This window comes from Tricharina praecox, assembly GCF_024521635.1.
Source record: "Tricharina praecox strain CBS 144465 chromosome Unknown BZA05scaffold_21, whole genome shotgun sequence".
Taxonomy (NCBI): domain Eukaryota; kingdom Fungi; phylum Ascomycota; class Pezizomycetes; order Pezizales; family Pyronemataceae; genus Tricharina; species Tricharina praecox.
Genome location: NW_026250423.1, coordinates 1 through 16,992, shown reverse-complemented (window position 1 = coordinate 16,992; position 16,992 = coordinate 1). Strand labels below are relative to the sequence as shown.

Here is a 16,992-nt window from a genome sequence, read left to right as displayed (position 1 = left end):
GTTGGGTTAGGGTTGAAAGAGGAGCTTCGGCAGCAGCAGTGGCGCGTCTCCTCAACCGCTCACGTGCCAGAGGTCTTCAGCCATCTCCAGTCCTGACATCTTCTTACTTCAGTTGCCATTCAGATATATCGCAAAATAGGCACCATCCACTAATGACTCTGGTGAAACACCCCTTCATACTCTTGTCCCTCCGCCTCCCCATCCCAATCACCTTCCTCCGACTCCAGATCTTCATCCTCCCTCCTTAGACCATACATTTCCACGCTCTCCCATGCCCCACCGCTAGTGCCCGCTCCGGAGTTGAAGTACGTTCTTCCGAACGACGGACGGGTGCTTCTCAGGCCATCTCCAAGGCACGATGAGAGTGCAAAGTAGACTGGCAAGTAGTCAGTCACGCTGTCAGATCCCATAGATGATGAAGATGAAGCTGTGGTAAACCGACTGATAAGACAGATGCAGGGGATCACGAAGAGCAAGATTAGGATCCAAAGCATGGCGATGATGTTTTGATTTTCGGTGGTAGAAAATTTCGGCTGCGAAATGCTGGTCAAGAGTTTGAGATGTTGGGTTGGAAAGCGGGCTCGGGATGGATTTTGCAACTGTATGCAAGAAGTATGTGCCTCACCTCCGCTGGTGAGGAATGTTGGATTACCAATACGTAAAGACTTACTCATGAGCCTTCAACAGCTCCCACGACTCCTACCATTGTGCTCTCGTCCATGCCACCGCTTATTTTTACACCGCGGCGGAAATACGGTATTGTTCACTCCACGCGGCTCCGCCATTCAACCCTGATCCTCTGTGTAGGATTTTACCTTCCCATAGCTCACCGGTTAAGCTCAAAAACTGCGGAGAAATATTTAGCTTAGTTTGCGATTTTCGTGACATCTCTGGTCTGTGATACATGTAGATGCGCACAGTTATGTTGTCGTGTTCCGTTTGTACCTGCCGAGTGCCTGCCGAGTGCCTGCTCGCGGTGGTTGCACATAGAAATTCAGCCCGAACCATCGCATCTTCTCCAGACCTCCGTCCAGCTTCAACACATTTCCAACCAAACATTCGCCTTCCCGCTTCCAAATGTTCCACTCCCGCGCCTGCTTCTGATCTTCCAGATGCCATATCCGCGCCCTTCTTTCCCGCCGCTGCCGTTCCGTAATCAGTCACACGCCTTCCATCATCGTCTGCCGCCTAGCCCACTGCCGAAGCCATCCACCATACCCGCATTCTCGAACAGACCAATACACCAGCTTCCATCACCTCCGTCGCTCCTCCACACTCCCCCGCCGCCGCCGCAGTCCGTGACACAATGCCCGGACTACCTAGTATTAGCCCCCCTCTTCCCCGCCATCGCTCCCGGAACGCGCTGACGCTCCTCCCCGCCACCTAGCATCCATCGACCTGGACGAGTGCATCGAGCGCCTCTACAAGAAAGAGCTACTCGCGGAATCGGTGATCGAGGCAGTATGCAACAAACTGAAGGAACAACTCATGTACGAGTCGAACGTGGTGCACATCCTCGCGCCCGTCACCGTCGTGGGCGACATCCACGGCCAGTTCTTCGACATGCTCGAGATCTTCAAGATTGGCGGGTTCTGTCCAGACACCAACTATCTCTTCCTCGGCGACTACGTCGATAGAGGCCTGTTTTCGGTCGAGACGATTTCGCTGCTGGTCTGCCTCAAGTTGAGGTATCCGTCGCGTGTGCATCTTATCCGGGGGAACCACGAGAGCAGAGGTGTGACGCAAAGCTACGGGTTCTATACGGAGTGTAGTCGGAAATATGGGAACGCCAATGTGTGGCACCACTTTACGGACATGTTCGACTATCTCACGCTGAGCGTGGTGATTAATGACGACATTTTCTGCGTTCACGGAGGTGAGATCTCGGCCCCCATCCCATCCCCATGCACACATGGTCCGACAAAGACAGACGACATGTCCGAGCATAAAGCTGACCGCTATCTCCCACTCTAGGCCTCTCCCCTTCGATCCACTCGATAGACCAAATCAAGATAATCGACCGCTTCCGCGAGATCCCACACGAAGGGCCGATGGCCGACTTGGTCTGGTCCGACCCTGACCCCGAACGCGACGAGTTTACGCTGTCCCCACGAGGCGCGGGCTACACTTTCGGTGCACAGGTTGTCAAAAAGTTCCTCGAGGTCAACAAGCAATCACACATCCTCCGTGCGCACCAGCTGTGCCAAGAGGGGTACCAGGTACTCTACGACGATAGGTTGTCGACCGTGTGGTCTGCACCAAACTATTGCTACCGCTGTGGAAACATGGCAAGTGTCCTAGAGGTTAGTGATACAGGAGAGCGGTATTTCAACGTGTTCGAGGCCGCGCCGGAAAATGCGGAGCATAGAGACGCGGCGACGGCGCAGCAGGATAAGGGCGTTATTGTGGAGTACTTCTTGTAAGAAAGCTGCAGGCGGATGGTGTAGATCTGGTTTGGATTTATGTACTTGTTTGGTTGCTGTTGACTGGAGTTTGTTCAAGATGGGTGCTGTTTGTTTGCTCGCCACTGTTTCTCTTTGGCGGTCGTGGTGGTTCTGTGGGCGGCGAGTTTGTGGATATAGATACTTACATACATGTTTTCACGATAAACTTAAAGGACATAATGAATGGCAATAGATGTTTCACAGTCACTGTTTATTCATGAGTGAATTGGCTGATCTGCTTGCTGTAGCCGTACCTCTATCCAACCAGACTAAAGGTTGGCTCGGGGAACGAGGATACAATCAGCGGGTTGGGTGGTAACCGTCCACTGACAGGAGCGAGGATCTTCATAAAGCGTTTCTGATCATCGACCGAAGCACTGGAGAATTATCAGTCAGCGTAGTGGACAGGGTGGTGGTGGTGGTGGTGGTGGTGGTGGTGGTGGAGAATACGTACACGTAGACGAAGCCCATCACCGTGCTCTCGGCCAGAACCTCTTCTGGATCATCCAAGTTGGCATGCACAACTGCCATCACGGAGTGCTGGATAAGTATTGACGCTTCGACGCGCGTGTATAATGGCTGCTTCAGCTCTTCGCCGGCTGGAAGGAGCTCAGCGCCCAGGGTGCTCGCTGTAGGGTGCGTGTCAGTCAAATTGGTATGCTGATTGATGACGGGGAAACATACCGGTCCCGACGCGCCAGATTTTCACGTCGTCCAGTCCCACAGTCATGGTGTACGGTGACAAGGTCCTCTTCGGCTCGCCGAAGAAGTACTCCCTGATGGCTGTTTCCCTAGCCTGCTTCATGAACGCCTCTTCACGATCCACACACCCACCAGACTTCTGCAGCTTGACAACGGCGACCGGATTTCTGGGGCGATCCTGGAAGCGTCTGCACATATCGCTGTACAAGCGCTCCGAGCCAAGGACCAGCAACGTATCCACCTGGAACTCCGCCACAATATGCTGCACCATGTCGTAGCCCGAGGCCTGCGCTATAAACCCCGAGGTGTCGATGATGCATCCGGAGATGCGGTTTGCGTCGTTCTCCGAGAGCTTCGACGACACGGCGAGGGCCAGCCGCGATGCGAGGGATTTGTACAGCCTCTGGTTGGCGTCGGGGTTCTCGAGACCGTAATAGTACACCAGTGGTAGCTTCGCGGGGACTGGACTGGGGCCACTGGTAGGACTGGTTCCGAACCCTTCCTCGACATCCATGATGGTCGAGAAACTCGTTGCCGTGAGCGTGCCAGGAAGCGAGAGCATGCCCTCCTTGGGGTCTAAATTGACCACCACAGGCCTCCGACCCTGCCGCACTGCATACCCCGTCAACATCTTCAGTAGCGAAGTTTTGCCTGCATCCTGCGGCCCAATGATCATGACCCTCGGTCCCTGGGCTACCGGTGACTCCGACGCAGCACCACGGGCCCTCTCCAGCGCGAAGTGCGTATTGGCATAAGCGTTCATCGGAGTCTCATCGGACGTGTACTCGACGCTCGGCGTGCCCGAAACCTCGATGGTACATCCGTTCCAAGTGAAGACCGCTGCCTTCATGCTGGTGAATGTGAACTTGTGGCCGACAGGTAGCTCAGTTCCGAAGATCTCTGCGGTGCCGCGGAGGAGCTTAACATCGATGCTGCTACCGGGAGATACTTCGAAGCGCCATTCGCGATTCGCTTGGAGCTCGTGTTGGGTCTCGGTCGGCGGTTCCTATCGAGGATCTGTCAGATGTCGGAGCGGATGGAGACGGTCAACATACTTACGGCGACCTCGGAGTGTTGCTGCAGACCTGGGAGAAGGCCGGGAACCGACATGGTGGTTGTGATGGAGTGATGTCGGGAGGTGATGCGAGCTTGTGGGGTCGTCGTGAATATCGATGGGTACGGGATACGCGAACCCTGGTGGGTACCTGGCGCGTTCACTGGCGGCTGATCGACTGCACGTGAGAGGTCGGCAGCCAGTTCTTTGAAGCTCACTCGGCAAACTGACTGATCCACATGCCAACCTTCGCGAGACCAAGCTTGTCTTGTTACGAGTATGATGAAACGAAAAAGAAGAAACAGTCAAGCTTATCTCGGAAAAGCCTTTCAACCGGGGGAAACTCAATTCTGCATCACACAAAGCTCAAGAGTACGTACTCTACATAGAGTAAAGAGCTCAGGCTTGTTGGATCATGGACTCGTATCTTGAGATATCGCCCTGGACTTGCGATTCTGACATGGCCAATCAACCACCCGTCGCGAAAGGAGTTGTTAGCATAAAGCGTCTTTATTTCGTAATGCTAGGATTTGCATCATGAATCATCATCCCACCTTAGTGTCACCAGATCTCTAATTCTCCGTCGGGTGACCATAGAGTAACTTTAACCAACAGAGCGCTGTAATCCCGTGGACAGAAAGCGCCAAAGCGCGATGAGGATCCTCATTCTGTGGTGACCATGGAAGGAGCGAACAAAACATGCTCCTTTGCGACGGAATACTGTGCAAGTATCCAAGCAGTGCTTAAGTAAGTCCTAAGTAATTAATCTATCGGGATGTCTTCGCTTCGCCTTCAAGTTCCTCTTCATCTCATTGGCTTGGCAGCTCGGGTTCTGCTTGTGCTACTTGCACTAAAAGCTGCTGCTACTCTGCTTCTCTCCAACCAACCCCCATCCCTCCATTCTTCTACCTCTAATCCAAAACACTCACTTCCACCGCCACAACCACCACCATCACCACCACCACCACCAATACCAACACCACAAAAACCACCTCCCAATCGATACTTACCTCACCTTCTGCAATTCGAATAATGATCCATTGCTCCTGACTCGAATCTAGCTTGACCTCGTTTTCGCTCTCTGTTCTCTACTTCTTACTTTTCTGCCTAGCTACTTGTTGTCTCTTGAATACCGGCGGGACTCGGTTTGCACAGCGCGTCAACTGCAGAGCATAATTTTGCCAAAAAGTTACTTCCGTCCTTTACAAGTCGCTTCCATCCTCTACAACCTCTTAATTCTAGCCTCTTCGGACCCGCGATACCCTCTGTCATCATGGCCGCGAATCCGAGACAACCCCACTACGGACCCTACCAGCCAGTCCCGATGCCGCCGCCACAGCAGTCGCCTTATCCAGTCGCTGTGGGCGTCCAGTCATGCTACAACTGCGGCTCCGGCACACATATGGCCCAGTTCTGCCCGGAGCCACGTCGACAGAATCCAGCGTTGGTTATCCGGACGAATCTTTGTGATGCAGCTTCATTGCTGACCTGGGAACACTAGTGGTGCAATGGCGCAGAAACCGCGACCTCCCAAAAACAATAACAATGCCATTAGCAAGAAAGGAAGCAAACCTGTGATCACACGTTACGCTCCTCCTCCGGGCTACATTCCTCCTCAGCCGGGCACCGCTCCCCCGCCTCCTCCTCCTCCTCCACCCCCGCCGGTCGTGGTAGCACCACAATATGCGCAGCAGCAAGCAGCATATCCACCACACGCGGTACATCAGTATCCGCAAGCGACCACTCCTACCACTCCTCAATGGCAGGCATCCCCTCAGAGCTATACGACACCACCCCATCAATGGCAGCAGCAGCACCAGCCACCGCAGCCTCAGCAGCCTCAGCACCAGCAGCACCAACAGCATCAGCAGCATCAGCAGCATCAGCAGCATCAGCAGCACCGACAGCACCAACAGCACCAACAGCACCAACAGCACCAACAGCACCAACCTGCAACCCCGACCTACGGCCCTCATCAGCCACCGCAGCCTGCCTATAGTGGCTACGTGCAACCTCATCCGCCGTATGCCACGCAGCACTCTCCAGCGCAAGCATACCCGCCGCAGCCCGCATATCAACAGACCCACTTGCAGCCGCCCCACCCCAGCTACCCGCAGTACGCTGCTCAGCAGGTTCCACAGCAACCGTCTCAAGTACAACCCCCGCAAGCTGCTTACCACGCGCCTGCGCCATTGCAGGTTCCATCCTACGCCCAAGCAAATCAATACCAGGCTGTGCCATCAGCATCCTTCCCACCGCCCAAGCCACAACAGCAATCGCAAGGATGGCAACCGTATCAACCGCCCCCACCAACTCAGCCCTCCTACCATCAGCATCCGTCAAAGGGAGCTGGTCCTCCAACTCCATACTCCCGCCCACTAGCCCGTAGTTTCCCGAGGCAGAATGCGCACAATTCTGGTCAACATCATGGACCGGGAGGTCGTGGCGGGGCTAGGGGAGTAGGAGGAAAGAGTGAGCGACAGAAGCAATTTCAGCAGCAGCCACCGCCGTCAGCAGACACTGCCGCCCCTCGGCCACCGTCGCCGCCGCGCTTTTTCGCTGATCGAGTCTCACCAACTGTGGTAAAGACGAAATCAGAGGCCGTGGGTGAGTGCATTTCCCCCTCCCTTTCGCGCGGCTCCGACTGAATGTTCTACAGGGCTGAACGCTCCGCAACGTGTTGACCACCCAATTGGAGCCACTCACGATCCAGAGGCATCCTTGACCGATCCGGTAGTGGATGAGCCAGTCGAAAAAGGAAAGAATATCGTTGGCTCAAAATATTTTGATTCTGAAGGAAACCCAATCAACAGGGCGGATATCGAGGCAGATGAGGACATGAAGAATGATCCCGTTTGGATATCGATTCGCACCGGGGGGACGACACGAGTTATTCTGCACGGCGAAAGGGTGCCTCTTACAGCAGAGGAGGAAGAGTTGATCAAGCGGATGAAGGTCAATGTGGGCGGTAGTGTGAAGGCTAATGCAAATGCGTATGAGCTTCTGCATTTCCCGGGTCGATATACTGCTAATCGGTCCCGCAGAAATGCTGGTATCGACGCTTCAGATCCGTCTGCCGGACGAAAGTCTGAGGGCAAAAAGCGAAGCTGGGACGATTTTCAAGGCGGTGCAAACAAACCTGTGCAGGACCAGGACCGACGGCCGAATAAGAGACGCCATGGAAACGACGGACGGCACAGACGAAGTAACCGCAATAGACACGGGAACAGAGGAGGCGGAAACCGCAGGTAGGTCGCTATCGGCCTTGGGGTTCGCTATCGTCAACCGCTAACTTTCCGGATAGCACCCATCAGGACACACCTATGACTGGAATGTCGACTACTGAGAGCAATCAACCCGTGGTCCACAGATCAGTCCACCCGTTACCGCCCAAGCCGACGGCCGTACCTCCGCCAGCCCCTTCATCGTATGTAGACCGTACGCAATCATCCCATAGACAACACCCGAACTCACACCGCGGCGGACAAGATAATAAATTTCAAGCATCTCGCCCTCGTTCTAGCAATCGTCGTTCGGCTTCCCCTTCTCGTCAAAATGAATCGAATTACCGCCAGCGAGACTACGACAAGCTAAAGGCAGGTGACCAAAAGGAGACTGCTGTCAAATTGGAAGTCCCGGAGAATGCGGACGTGCGTCGTCGAGGCAGTGCAGCCATGGAGGTGTATAGGTGAGTGTATTCGAGCAACGTGTTTCAAGCCTGTTTGACAAGAGATTGTTAGCCGCCGATGGTAGCTCGTTCGTCCTCATTCCTATGATCATCCCTTCCTGTTTGTTTTTTATTTGCTTCTGTTTTTTTCTTTTCCCTCTGTTCTTTTTCTTTCCTTCTGTTCTTTTTCTTGATCTTTTTTTTTTCCTTACCATGGTTGCTATTCTTACTCAACAACCTGTACCATCATCTTTTGACCCCTTCCCGATCTGATGTGCCTTCTGTCTCTTACGGCTATTCTCTGGTTTGCGGCGTTGAGGTGCTTCTTGTTCCATCCTTTTACATTGCTTTCGTCTTGCTTGAACTTCCCCCTTTTTTGTGTTTGTTATAATTACCTGCTTGAAAGCTACAAATTTTGGGAGAAAGGAGGAGAAACCGTCTTGTGCCCTGTCTTGTGGTTATGTGGTTTCTCATGTTGCTCATTCATACCCGGGCATATCCATCCATCCGTCTTTGAGCAATTTCTATGGTTTGGATATTCACCCTACCACACCCGTTGATACCACCATTATCATCTGAAGAGACACATGATGTTTGAGGGACATGCCTCGATTTAGCGCAATGGGCAGTGTGCGTTTCTCGACAGACTACGTCGACTAGCATTTTATTCCTCCTCTCTGCCACTTTACTCTATGTGGCGTATGGTGTGCATCCCATTCTCATCAGTTTATTGTTACTCTGCTGTGCTCGCCGCCGTCGACAGCAAGCGGACTTTCCATCATCGCATATCCTACATTCACATACCCTGTTCAACCACCCCTTCTCTTCCTCCTTTTCCTCCTCCTCTTCGCTTCTCCTCAATCATTCCATCCAATAGAGCTTCGACCCGCGGATAGATACCACCAGTAGCTATTGGGCGCCGAGGGCGTGCCCCTTACTGATCACTAACTTAGGAACAGTTTCCCCTGAGTAGGTGCTTGGAGAGTGTATCACTCGAAATTTGGATGTTAATGGAGGGCAGCCTGCGGGTGATATGGAGAACAGGCTACAGCCTTCTCCGTGGTGGCGATAATCCACATGGACTTTCACCAGATGGATATGAGTTTGAAGAGTAGAAGCAGTGTGGAATAGTGGTATCAGTTTGATCGTCAAGATGCCAGAGGTAGTAGGTGTAGTCAATACAAAAAGAATCTAGCAAATCAGATCATCATTCTGCTCATAGTCACGGTGCCTGATCTTTCCCTCATCTACTTCAATCCTCATCTCCATCCTCATCATCATCCTCCTCACCAGGTTACCTGTAGTACAACTCGAGCGAACTTCCGTTTCCAATTTCGTAGTCGTCGATGGTGACCCGGTCGTTCAGAGTCGACGTGCCCTTCTTGAGCACGATCTTCTCGGGATCGGTACCGATATGTTTGGCAAGGAGCATCTTGAAGTCGCCGATTGTGTCGTCGGGCTCGCACTTTACGCGCACTTTTTTGCCGAGACGGTCGTTGCTGCGGGACTATTAGCAGGTGGAAGGAAAGCGAGGAGATGAGGGGAAGGTGCGTACCAGATGATCTCAATCATGGTTTTGATTGTGGATGGCTGACGGTCTCGATCTGTGGTAGAGTTGTGGAGGGAATATGTACTGGCGATGGAGGTGACGGCCAGATGATGCACTGGCAGTGGCACAGCATGGGAGACCCCGCCAGCTAGAGTAGACTAGCAGCTGCCTATTCAAGCTATGCGGCTCAAGTCCAGTGAGTTAGGCATTAACTAGCGGACCGTCCAGCTCCGCCACGAGCCAATCCGTCATCCGGAACCGCAACGCGTCTCACTCGGCCATTCACTTATCACTGCGTCTCACCCGCCCATTCACGCACCACCACCGCGTCCACCACCGCGTCTCCCCTCGCCACAATGGCTTTAAGCTGGCTCCACCTCTCGATCCTCTCCGGGCTATGCGCGGCCACCAATGGGCTGTTCGCAAAGCTGACAACAACGAGCCTTACCAGCTCGCTCGCGGGACACATCTCGACGCACCCGTTCGTTGAACCCGTCGTCCGCGCCGCATTCTTTGGATTGAACTTACTGTTCAATGCCGTCATGTGGACGTTCTTTACGGCCGCGCTGAAGCGCGGTGATAGTGCCACCAGGGTCAGCGTGGTTAATACTGCTGCTAACTTTATGGTACGTTGTTGCCCCCCCGGATGTGGGGATTTGGGAGGGGAGGGGGAAGGCGGCAGGCTAATGCATGGGGAATTCAGGCGACGGCATTGTTTGGCGCGATGGTGTTTAGCGAGAAGTTGACGCCTACGTGGTGCGCGGGCGCGGCGTTGCTGGTAGGCGGGAGTGTGGTCATTTCCAGGAGAGACGACGATAAGGAGCAGGGTGGGTATGAGGCTGTTGCTTCTGAGGAAATGGAGGGTACTATCGTGGATGAGGATGCGGAGGGGAGGAGTAGCGGGAGCGGGTACGAGGATGACGGTGAGGCTAGACGGAGGAGTGGTCTGTAAATATTGGTAGAGACGGTTGATATCATGTGAGCTTTGTAGATCATATGTAGGTGTTGTGTCCGTTAATGTCCTCATCGTATCATTCGTATTGCTAAGAGGTATCAAGGAAATTGCAAGTATTGTCAAGAAAACAAGAAAACAACATAAAAGCAACACTATCCCATTCCAAATAACAATGAAATCGCACAAAAGATATCCACCTCCGCAAGCATTGTCAAGAAAAAAGGTGAAAAGGAAAAGGAAAGCTATCCCATTCCGAACAACAGTGAAATCGCACAACAGAAATCTTCCTCTGCGAGTATTGTCTCGCCGCATTGCAGCTACTCCCCAGCACACCGACTCGACAGGAAATCGTCCATGTACGCCCTCCTCGTATCCCTCATTCCGCGCTGGAGATCTGCGTCCTTCGCAAGCGCTTCATCCTCCATCTGCAGTGCAACCGCCAGCACCTCGATCGGCGGACTAAATCCCATGCGGTGGGCACGCTTCCACCTATTCAACCTCGTGATGCCGATCGCCGGGCCGTACTGCATGCTCAGATCGAAATGACGGAGGATCTTCTCTTCGAGGGTGAGGGAGTCTTGGTGGTCTAGGTATTCAGATTTATTAGTAAGGGCAGTGGAAGGGAAGAGGAGCTGGAGGGGAAACACACAGGGTGTGCATAGCCGGCTCTCCCGGAGCTCGTAGTAGTACATCTGCACAGCGTCCTTTGAGATTTCTGCGGCGGCGGCTTGCTGAGCTTCCTGCAGCAGCTGCTTCTGCGAAGGTGGAGCGGAAGGTTGGGACTCCTGTGAGTCCTGCTGCGAGTCCTGCGAGTCGTCGGAGAAGCTAATGGCCATTGCTGCTGTTGAGCCCTTCTTGTCTTTGTCCTTGCTGAGAGTCGGCTTCGTGACCTTGGACTTGAAGCTCAGCGTGGCCTGGCGGGCGGTGGTGCGTCTGGGAGGTGCCATTATTGTTGCGGTTTTTTTGCTGTGGTTGTGAGGTAGTGAGAGTGAATGGAGGGGTTGTGGTGGAGTGAAGGAGTTGCCGTTGATATACGTCAGTGGGGAGATAGATCGCTGCGAGAGCAAGCTGAGCGGCCCCTGCTAGGGTGATGGGCGCTTTGCACTTTACACGCTGCTGTGATATCACTCGTTTCCTTGATGCAGGGACAGCAACGCGAACGGAACGGGAACCGAATAGAGTGTTCTACGGCTTCTCAAGTGCGATCCAAGGTAAACGCGATAGATTTTCCGATGATCGACCTGCAAATCGTAGAGTACCCACGATTCACAAAGGAGACTGCGATTGCCATTCACTCACCCACTCTCACTCATACGCCAAGCCGCAACCAAAAAAAAAGCTTGAACACCTTAAATCCCCTCCACCACGCACCGGCCATGCCACGCACCATACTCACATCACAATGCCCCGAAAATCTAGCAAACGCGTTCTCTCGAACCTCGACGACCTGACGAGTTCCCCCCCGGATGCGCCTCTCCCACCGTCACAGATAATCGCACGGATAACCCAAGCGCAAGGGAAAAACCTCTTTACATGCTCTCTCGCCGACGGCTCGACGATGCTGGCGGAGCTGGCGCCTATTTTCCGTGGCAAGGCATGGATGCGCAGGGGAGGATTTGTTCTTCTGGATACTGTTGCGTTTGAGGGGAGGGATAACAAGATTGATGCGCTCATTGTCAATGTGGTCCGGAATGACAGGGAGTGGAGGAAGATGGAGTACTGGTGAGCGATTCGGAGGATATGAGGGAGGGAAACATACTAACTGGATGCAAAGGCCAAAGGAGTTTCCGGCGAATACACAGCTGGAGGACAGTGATGACGACGAGGAGGAGTCAACGATGGGGAAGATGCCGCCGAATTCGGATGATGAGGAGTGACTGGATATAATGTCTATTACGCAAAGAATATCTAAGGTAATTCATACTCTACAGAGCGGCTGAGCGAATAAGATCCATAGGCAATTGCAATTACGACCGCTTCTTCGTCACCTTGACCCTCTCCCTTCGCTCTCGTCTAACCGGCCCATCCCCCTTCGCACCGCCATCGCGCAACAACCCCGCCACACTGAGCCCCAACACTCCCACCACCACTGCCGAGCTCATGTTCGTACTCGGAAACACGTTCCAAGCCCATTCCTGTGCCGCCCAAAGCGGAACGATCCATACGGGGCCGAACCCGGTCTGCCAGAGCACGTAGGGGGTGCCCCAGGCCAGCCATGAGTAGAACTGGTAGTGCAGGCTTCGGGCACACAGCATGCCGATGGTGTTGGCTGCCAGGATGCTGCAGAGGACGTAACGAGGGGTGACGGCGGCGGAGATTTGGCGCTGCTCAAAGCTTTCTTCGTCCGGGGGTGAGAAGATTAGGGATAGGAAATCGGGAAAGCTACCGCCGGAGGGACTGGAGCCGTGAACTGTCAGCCAGAGAACCGGAATTGGGTTTTAGGGGAGAGGAGTACCGGTTCCATTGCACGGCCAGAAAGAGAAGAAGCAGCAGCGCATGGACGGCTAGAAGCCCAATTGCGAACTCTTTGGATAGGAATGTCTCCTCGCTGATGAACCTCCAATTCACTGTCCACTTGTAGAAGAACTGCCGCGTGAACTCGAATGCGCCGGCCGCATAACTCAGGGGATACTCCATCACGAAAGGAGTCGCGAGCAAGAACTAAAAATTTAGGGCCGAGGTAGGGCAGGAGTGCAGGAACTTACTGACCTGAACCTGAGCCATGATCATAGCTTGCCGCAGCGCCTTATTCCTCCCCACGGCTTGCAGCAGTATCGCGCCGACGGCTGGCAGGACGAGTAACGTGTTCATCTTCACGCCCACAGCCATTGAGTACGTCATTGACCCAAGCGTCCACATCCTCTTCTGCCATAGCAGCACCGCGGCGAACAGGAAGAAGATCGAGAACGGGTCGTTAAACAGGCGGAGCATGTAGATGCTATGCAGGCGTTTTGAGAGCAATAGCAATGGCAGTATATATGGCGGTGCCTTACACGGTTAGATACGTTCGTTTCTTCTTCTCAAGACGGGCGGGTTCGAGGCACACCCTAGCTTCACGATAGCACAACAGAACAATGTAGAGGGTCGCCAAGTACAACGCAACAAACAACCACTGCGCTCGCAGGATATTCGTACCGTTGTCGGTGAAACGATACAGGAAGGAGTAGATGTAGACGTGGCCGGCTGGGTAGACCAGCGGTCCGGTGCCACCCTTGATCAAGGCGTAGTTTCGCTCTCCTCCGAAATACTGCGTCACTTGCTGCATGTACGCCGTCCAGTCGATCTCGGTGTCTGTGGAAGGCTTGTTTAGCTACAATGAGCTCTGGGGAGTGCCCATTGACACTTACAGGGCACTTTGAGAACCACGGCGGAGGAGAGCACGGCGTCCACGAGGAGCAGCGGCGGGATTATCCATAGCGGAAATCTGGTTCGTGAATTGAAGGCGAAAGACCAGGCTGAGTGGATATACTCCATGGCTGTGTTATGAATGAGAGAGAGAGAGACAAGACAGGTAGCAGAGAAGCCCGTGTTGATTCTGTCCCCTACATGGAACCTGAGTTGTTATCCTTGCTCAAATTAAGCTGTGGTGATTCAGAACGGAAGTTGCCGTTGCTACCTGTTTATTGGTCTTGGCGCGTGGAGGGGAATATCCAGTGTATCAACACTCGGAATCTCGCTCCCCACACCAATCCCCATAACCACTATCACCTCCCACCTCCCACCCTTCATTCGGCTCCAACACATCTACCGACAAGTCAATCACTTGGTCCGACTTCTCTACAATAAGCATTTCCGATGCAAGCCCCACAGAGCATCGAGCAGGAGTACGTTGCTATTCCACCATTACCGGCACTACCGCCGTGGTTGACATCCCGCACAGGTTGCTTGTACTCCTCCAGCGGACAATGGAGCCGGAGCTGGCTCCTCGACGCGCTGCCGAAGCTCAACTCGAAACGTTTTTACCCAGTAATGGTCCGTAGTCAAAACATACACCCACATTCATCACAGCGCTCCACCGGCTAACTACAATCCCGCCGCAGCCTATCCGGTCGCACTGGCAAACATCGCTTCGGCCCTCGAATTACCATCATCCGACCGACAGGCCGCCCTGATCGCCCTGAAACGATATGTCCTGCGATGTTGGAGCGACACATACGAGGACTTCCGCGGTCCACTGGCTTCCCCAGAGATCAAGAACCACCTCCGGCCGCAGCTACTCATCCTCGCTACCGACGACCAGCGGAAGGTCCGCTCGATCTCGGCTGCTATGGTCGGAAAGATTGCTACATCTGGTGCGCCTGATGTTTGGCGGAACGGGTATCACTCGCTAACACCTGCTCTGTGTGATAGATTACCCAGAGGAGTGGCCGGATCTCCTTGGCAATCTGTTGACCTACATCACCGACGGAACAGATACGCAAACAAACGGAGCGCTGCATGTGCTGAATGGTTAGTGTAGAGCCCTCGGATCATCTGTATCATCTGTCGGATATCTGACTGTACTGGGCTTTAGACGTGCTGGAAGAGGGATTGGCAGAAGAACAGTTCTTCGGAATGGCTAAGCAGATTGTTGAATTGCTGTACAAAGTTTCCACGAACGAAGCGGTGAGTATGATTGCCCTTGGGAATCCAGGGTATTGGCTAATATCCTGAGCTAGAGGTCGCTCGCTGTACGGTCGCTTTCGGTCTGCACTTTCAAATCATGCATCGACACTTTGGGGATGATGAGAGGAAATCATGGCGATGAGGTCGACACGTTCGCCCAAGAGGCTATGAACCTGTGGATGCCATTTCTGACCAGTGTCCTTGAGACACCTATTGCCTGGTCCCAAGACGGAAACGCGAACAGAGGATTGGTGTCGCTGAAGATCCAGGCCATCCGGGTATGTGCCGTGAACTCTCTGGAGGTATGCCTGTACTGACGGCGCAGACAATAATGCAAGCAAGGCAACATTTCGCGACCCTGTTCAACCAGTACATCGAAAAGCTCTTCGGCGCCACATGGATGGACATGAATCATTGCAAGGACATGTACGTCAAAGATTTTGTCCAAGAAATGGCAGAAGGACGTCTGGTCGATGTCGATTGTCTGCCTTTCAGCTTGGACTTGTATGTTCTCGAACAGCTTGATTTCATCACATCATGCCTCGGCAACCGAGCAGTCAAAGACCACATCGAACAGGCAGGGTTTGGTGGAGCCAATACGAGTCCATTCTCGCAGATGGTCTTCACTTGCATCACTCTTAGTCAGATTGCTGGAGAAGATAAGACCATGTGGGAAATCGACTTGAATGTCTTCTTGTCGGAAGAGACCTCCATCTCTGCAAACTACACTCCTAGGACTGCTTCTGGAGACTTGATCTTAAAGCTTGGTGAATGTTTCCCGAGCCAAGCTATTGAGTCACTATTCGACCATACTCAACGGATTTTCGGAGCTGGACAATCCTGGTTGATGAAGGAGTCAGTCTTGCATCTGTGGGATCAGATTCTGAACGAATACGCAGAGATGGATAGACCGATCAGCGCGGAAATCGCACTGAGCTTGCTGGGTTACATCGTCACCGCCATCAGCAGTTCTGATGAGGAAAACCAATTCCTTCGGGCCAGAGGATATTCCGTTGCGGCGACCCTGACAAAGGCGACATATAATACAGTCGGAGACAGGGTTACGGAGCTGATGGAACAGAGCATCCATGCGTCTACAGCCGACCCGTCAACCATTGTTCAGATTACCGCATTGAGGACTTTCCAGACGTACCGTGAGAAGGTTCCAGTGGAGGCGCTCCAGCCATTTCAGGCCAGCATCATCGCGTCCATCCGAGCATTCATAAACGTGAAGAACGACGACGACGATCCGGAAGACAGCCAGGACGTCCTCACCGAGCTGGTAGAGACTGTTCGGTCAGCGATAACAATCAACTATGCGGCTGTACTCGACGACAATCTTCAGATACCGCAGTTGCTTTTTGCTATCGCAAGCAATGGCGTCACCAACCACCACCTTACCGGGACCGTCCTGTCAACATTTGACGATATTGCGGAAGGTGCTCCGGATATGTACGTGCCTCTGTGCTCGAAACTATTGCCTCTCTTGATGCAGATGATGGACCTAGATGCCTCTGGCAATGAGCATCCTCTTATCAACCTCGCGACTGAGGTCTTGGAGGCTCTCCTTCGGAACGGAACGTCACCGCTCCCACAGGGCTTGGTCGCCAATGTCATGCCTAGGCTTTCGCGGATTTTGCTTGAGTCTGACGACACCGATCTCGTGCAATCCGGTTGTAGTTCCATGAAGGAGATTTTCCGGTTGGATTGCGATCAGCTACTCAAGTGGAACGATGCTACTGGCAAGTCCGGGCTGGAGATTTCCTTGATCATCATCGACCGGCTTCTCCGGCCCGAGTTCAGCGAAGGTGCCGCTATGGAAGTTGGTGGCCTCGCTGCAGAAATCGTGGACAAGGCGGGTGAACACATTGGCCAACTTCTGCCGGAGCTCCTTCGCGCCGTCGCGGCACGTCTTGCTACTGCCAGTCTGCCCAACTTTATCCAGAGCTTGATCCTCGTCTTTGCCCGCCTGGTACTTAAACAGCCCAAAGACGTGGTCGAGTTCCTAGCCGGCCT

The 16,992-nt window shown here is 53.5% G+C and overlaps 11 protein-coding genes across 11 annotated transcripts; 5 read left to right on the top strand and 6 right to left on the bottom strand.

Annotated features, from left to right (window-relative positions):
- Nucleotides 1-47: 47 nt before the first annotated feature.
- Nucleotides 48-655, bottom strand: BZA05DRAFT_404771 (uncharacterized protein). Its single transcript, XM_051484350.1, has 2 exons — nt 443-655; nt 48-376 (listed from the first exon to the last, which is right to left on the bottom strand). The coding sequence occupies exons 1-2, from the start codon at nt 492-494 to the stop codon at nt 150-152; spliced, it is 279 nt and encodes a 92-aa protein (XP_051337237.1). The 5' UTR covers nt 495-655; the 3' UTR covers nt 48-149.
- Nucleotides 656-924: 269 nt separating this feature from the next.
- BZA05DRAFT_404769 (serine/threonine-protein phosphatase 4 catalytic subunit) lies at nt 925-2,650 on the top strand. Its single transcript, XM_051484349.1, has 3 exons — nt 925-1,322; nt 1,388-1,876; nt 1,975-2,650. Exons 1-3 carry the CDS (start codon nt 1,307-1,309, stop codon nt 2,421-2,423), a joined length of 954 nt encoding a protein of 317 aa, XP_051337236.1. The 5' UTR covers nt 925-1,306; the 3' UTR covers nt 2,424-2,650.
- On the bottom strand, nt 2,573-4,412 carry BZA05DRAFT_404766 (Pre-mRNA cleavage complex II protein Clp1-domain-containing protein). The gene is made up of 4 exons (XM_051484348.1): nt 4,206-4,412; nt 3,129-4,152; nt 2,899-3,073; nt 2,573-2,821 (listed from the first exon to the last, which is right to left on the bottom strand). Exons 1-4 carry the CDS (start codon nt 4,254-4,256, stop codon nt 2,701-2,703), a joined length of 1,371 nt encoding a protein of 456 aa, XP_051337235.1. The 5' UTR covers nt 4,257-4,412; the 3' UTR covers nt 2,573-2,700.
- Nucleotides 4,413-5,094: 682 nt separating this feature from the next.
- On the bottom strand, nt 5,095-6,100 carry BZA05DRAFT_404765 (uncharacterized protein). The gene is made up of 2 exons (XM_051484347.1): nt 5,702-6,100; nt 5,095-5,643 (listed from the first exon to the last, which is right to left on the bottom strand). The coding sequence occupies exons 1-2, from the start codon at nt 6,090-6,092 to the stop codon at nt 5,573-5,575; spliced, it is 462 nt and encodes a 153-aa protein (XP_051337234.1). The 5' UTR covers nt 6,093-6,100; the 3' UTR covers nt 5,095-5,572.
- Nucleotides 6,101-6,110: 10 nt separating this feature from the next.
- On the top strand, nt 6,111-7,888 carry BZA05DRAFT_404764 (uncharacterized protein; the record flags this gene model as incomplete). The annotated part of the gene is made up of 5 exons (XM_051484346.1): nt 6,111-6,807; nt 6,860-7,193; nt 7,245-7,448; nt 7,505-7,627; nt 7,690-7,888. Coding segments are annotated over 5 exons (1,362 nt in total), but the record flags the coding sequence as incomplete, so codon positions are not given.
- Nucleotides 7,889-8,983: 1,095 nt separating this feature from the next.
- BZA05DRAFT_404761 (ubiquitin-related domain-containing protein) lies at nt 8,984-9,654 on the bottom strand. Its single transcript, XM_051484345.1, has 2 exons — nt 9,423-9,654; nt 8,984-9,366 (listed from the first exon to the last, which is right to left on the bottom strand). Exons 1-2 carry the CDS (start codon nt 9,437-9,439, stop codon nt 9,162-9,164), a joined length of 222 nt encoding a protein of 73 aa, XP_051337232.1. The 5' UTR covers nt 9,440-9,654; the 3' UTR covers nt 8,984-9,161.
- Nucleotides 9,655-9,772: 118 nt separating this feature from the next.
- BZA05DRAFT_340816 (uncharacterized protein) lies at nt 9,773-10,368 on the top strand (the record flags this gene model as incomplete). Its single annotated transcript, XM_051480982.1, has 2 exons — nt 9,773-10,042; nt 10,120-10,368. 2 exons carry the CDS (start codon nt 9,773-9,775, stop codon nt 10,366-10,368), a joined length of 519 nt encoding a protein of 172 aa, XP_051337231.1.
- Nucleotides 10,369-10,688: 320 nt separating this feature from the next.
- On the bottom strand, nt 10,689-11,318 carry BZA05DRAFT_446916 (DNA polymerase delta, subunit 4-domain-containing protein; the record flags this gene model as incomplete). The annotated part of the gene is made up of 2 exons (XM_051487115.1): nt 10,689-10,957; nt 11,021-11,318. The coding sequence occupies 2 exons, from the start codon at nt 11,316-11,318 to the stop codon at nt 10,689-10,691; spliced, it is 567 nt and encodes a 188-aa protein (XP_051337230.1).
- Nucleotides 11,319-11,600: 282 nt separating this feature from the next.
- BZA05DRAFT_122591 (uncharacterized protein) lies at nt 11,601-12,288 on the top strand. The gene is made up of 2 exons (XM_051478701.1): nt 11,601-12,093; nt 12,146-12,288. Exons 1-2 carry the CDS (start codon nt 11,774-11,776, stop codon nt 12,246-12,248), a joined length of 423 nt encoding a protein of 140 aa, XP_051337229.1. The 5' UTR covers nt 11,601-11,773; the 3' UTR covers nt 12,249-12,288.
- On the bottom strand, nt 12,218-13,929 carry BZA05DRAFT_122596 (glycosyltransferase). Its single transcript, XM_051478702.1, has 5 exons — nt 13,719-13,929; nt 13,418-13,662; nt 13,081-13,359; nt 12,827-13,032; nt 12,218-12,768 (listed from the first exon to the last, which is right to left on the bottom strand). Exons 1-5 carry the CDS (start codon nt 13,843-13,845, stop codon nt 12,339-12,341), a joined length of 1,287 nt encoding a protein of 428 aa, XP_051337228.1. The 5' UTR covers nt 13,846-13,929; the 3' UTR covers nt 12,218-12,338.
- Nucleotides 13,930-14,062: 133 nt separating this feature from the next.
- Nucleotides 14,063-16,992, top strand: BZA05DRAFT_404754 (armadillo-type protein; the record flags this gene model as incomplete). Its single annotated transcript, XM_051484344.1, has 7 exons — nt 14,063-14,195; nt 14,252-14,343; nt 14,412-14,663; nt 14,722-14,820; nt 14,885-14,976; nt 15,030-15,254; nt 15,302-16,992. Coding segments are annotated over exons 1-7 (2,480 nt in total), but the record flags the coding sequence as incomplete, so codon positions are not given.

What these genes read in the sequence shown, in the direction of transcription:
- BZA05DRAFT_404771 (XM_051484350.1), bottom strand. Translation starts at nt 494, where the DNA reads ATGCTTTGGATCCTAATCTTGCTCTTCGTGATCCCCTGCATCTGTCTT. An exon ending in CCCCTGCATCTGTCTTATCA is followed by an intron (nt 377 to 442) that starts GTCGGTTTACCA and finishes ACTACTTGCCAG; the next exon opens with TCTACTTTGCACTCTCATCG.
- BZA05DRAFT_404769 (XM_051484349.1), top strand. An exon ending in CATTTTCTGCGTTCACGGAG is followed by an intron (nt 1,877 to 1,974) that starts GTGAGATCTCGG and finishes CTCCCACTCTAG; the next exon opens with GCCTCTCCCCTTCGATCCAC.
- BZA05DRAFT_404766 (XM_051484348.1), bottom strand. Translation starts at nt 4,256, where the DNA reads ATGTCGGTTCCCGGCCTTCTCCCAGGTCTGCAGCAACACTCCGAGGTC. An exon ending in AGCAACACTCCGAGGTCGCC is followed by an intron (nt 4,153 to 4,205) that starts GTAAGTATGTTG and finishes GATCCTCGATAG; the next exon opens with GAACCGCCGACCGAGACCCA. An exon ending in AATCTGGCGCGTCGGGACCG is followed by an intron (nt 3,074 to 3,128) that starts GTATGTTTCCCC and finishes CGCACCCTACAG; the next exon opens with CGAGCACCCTGGGCGCTGAG.
- BZA05DRAFT_404765 (XM_051484347.1), bottom strand. Translation starts at nt 6,092, where the DNA reads ATGCTGCTGATGCTGCTGATGCTGCTGATGCTGTTGGTGCTGCTGGTG. An exon ending in GTTTCTGCGCCATTGCACCA is followed by an intron (nt 5,644 to 5,701) that starts CTAGTGTTCCCA and finishes CGGATAACCAAC; the next exon opens with GCTGGATTCTGTCGACGTGG.
- BZA05DRAFT_122591 (XM_051478701.1), top strand. Translation starts at nt 11,774, where the DNA reads ATGCCCCGAAAATCTAGCAAACGCGTTCTCTCGAACCTCGACGACCTG. An exon ending in TGGAGGAAGATGGAGTACTG is followed by an intron (nt 12,094 to 12,145) that starts GTGAGCGATTCG and finishes CTGGATGCAAAG; the next exon opens with GCCAAAGGAGTTTCCGGCGA.
- BZA05DRAFT_122596 (XM_051478702.1), bottom strand. Translation starts at nt 13,845, where the DNA reads ATGGAGTATATCCACTCAGCCTGGTCTTTCGCCTTCAATTCACGAACC. An exon ending in CGTGGTTCTCAAAGTGCCCT is followed by an intron (nt 13,663 to 13,718) that starts GTAAGTGTCAAT and finishes AGCCTTCCACAG; the next exon opens with ACACCGAGATCGACTGGACG. An exon ending in TGTGCTATCGTGAAGCTAGG is followed by an intron (nt 13,360 to 13,417) that starts GTGTGCCTCGAA and finishes TAACCGTGTAAG; the next exon opens with GCACCGCCATATATACTGCC.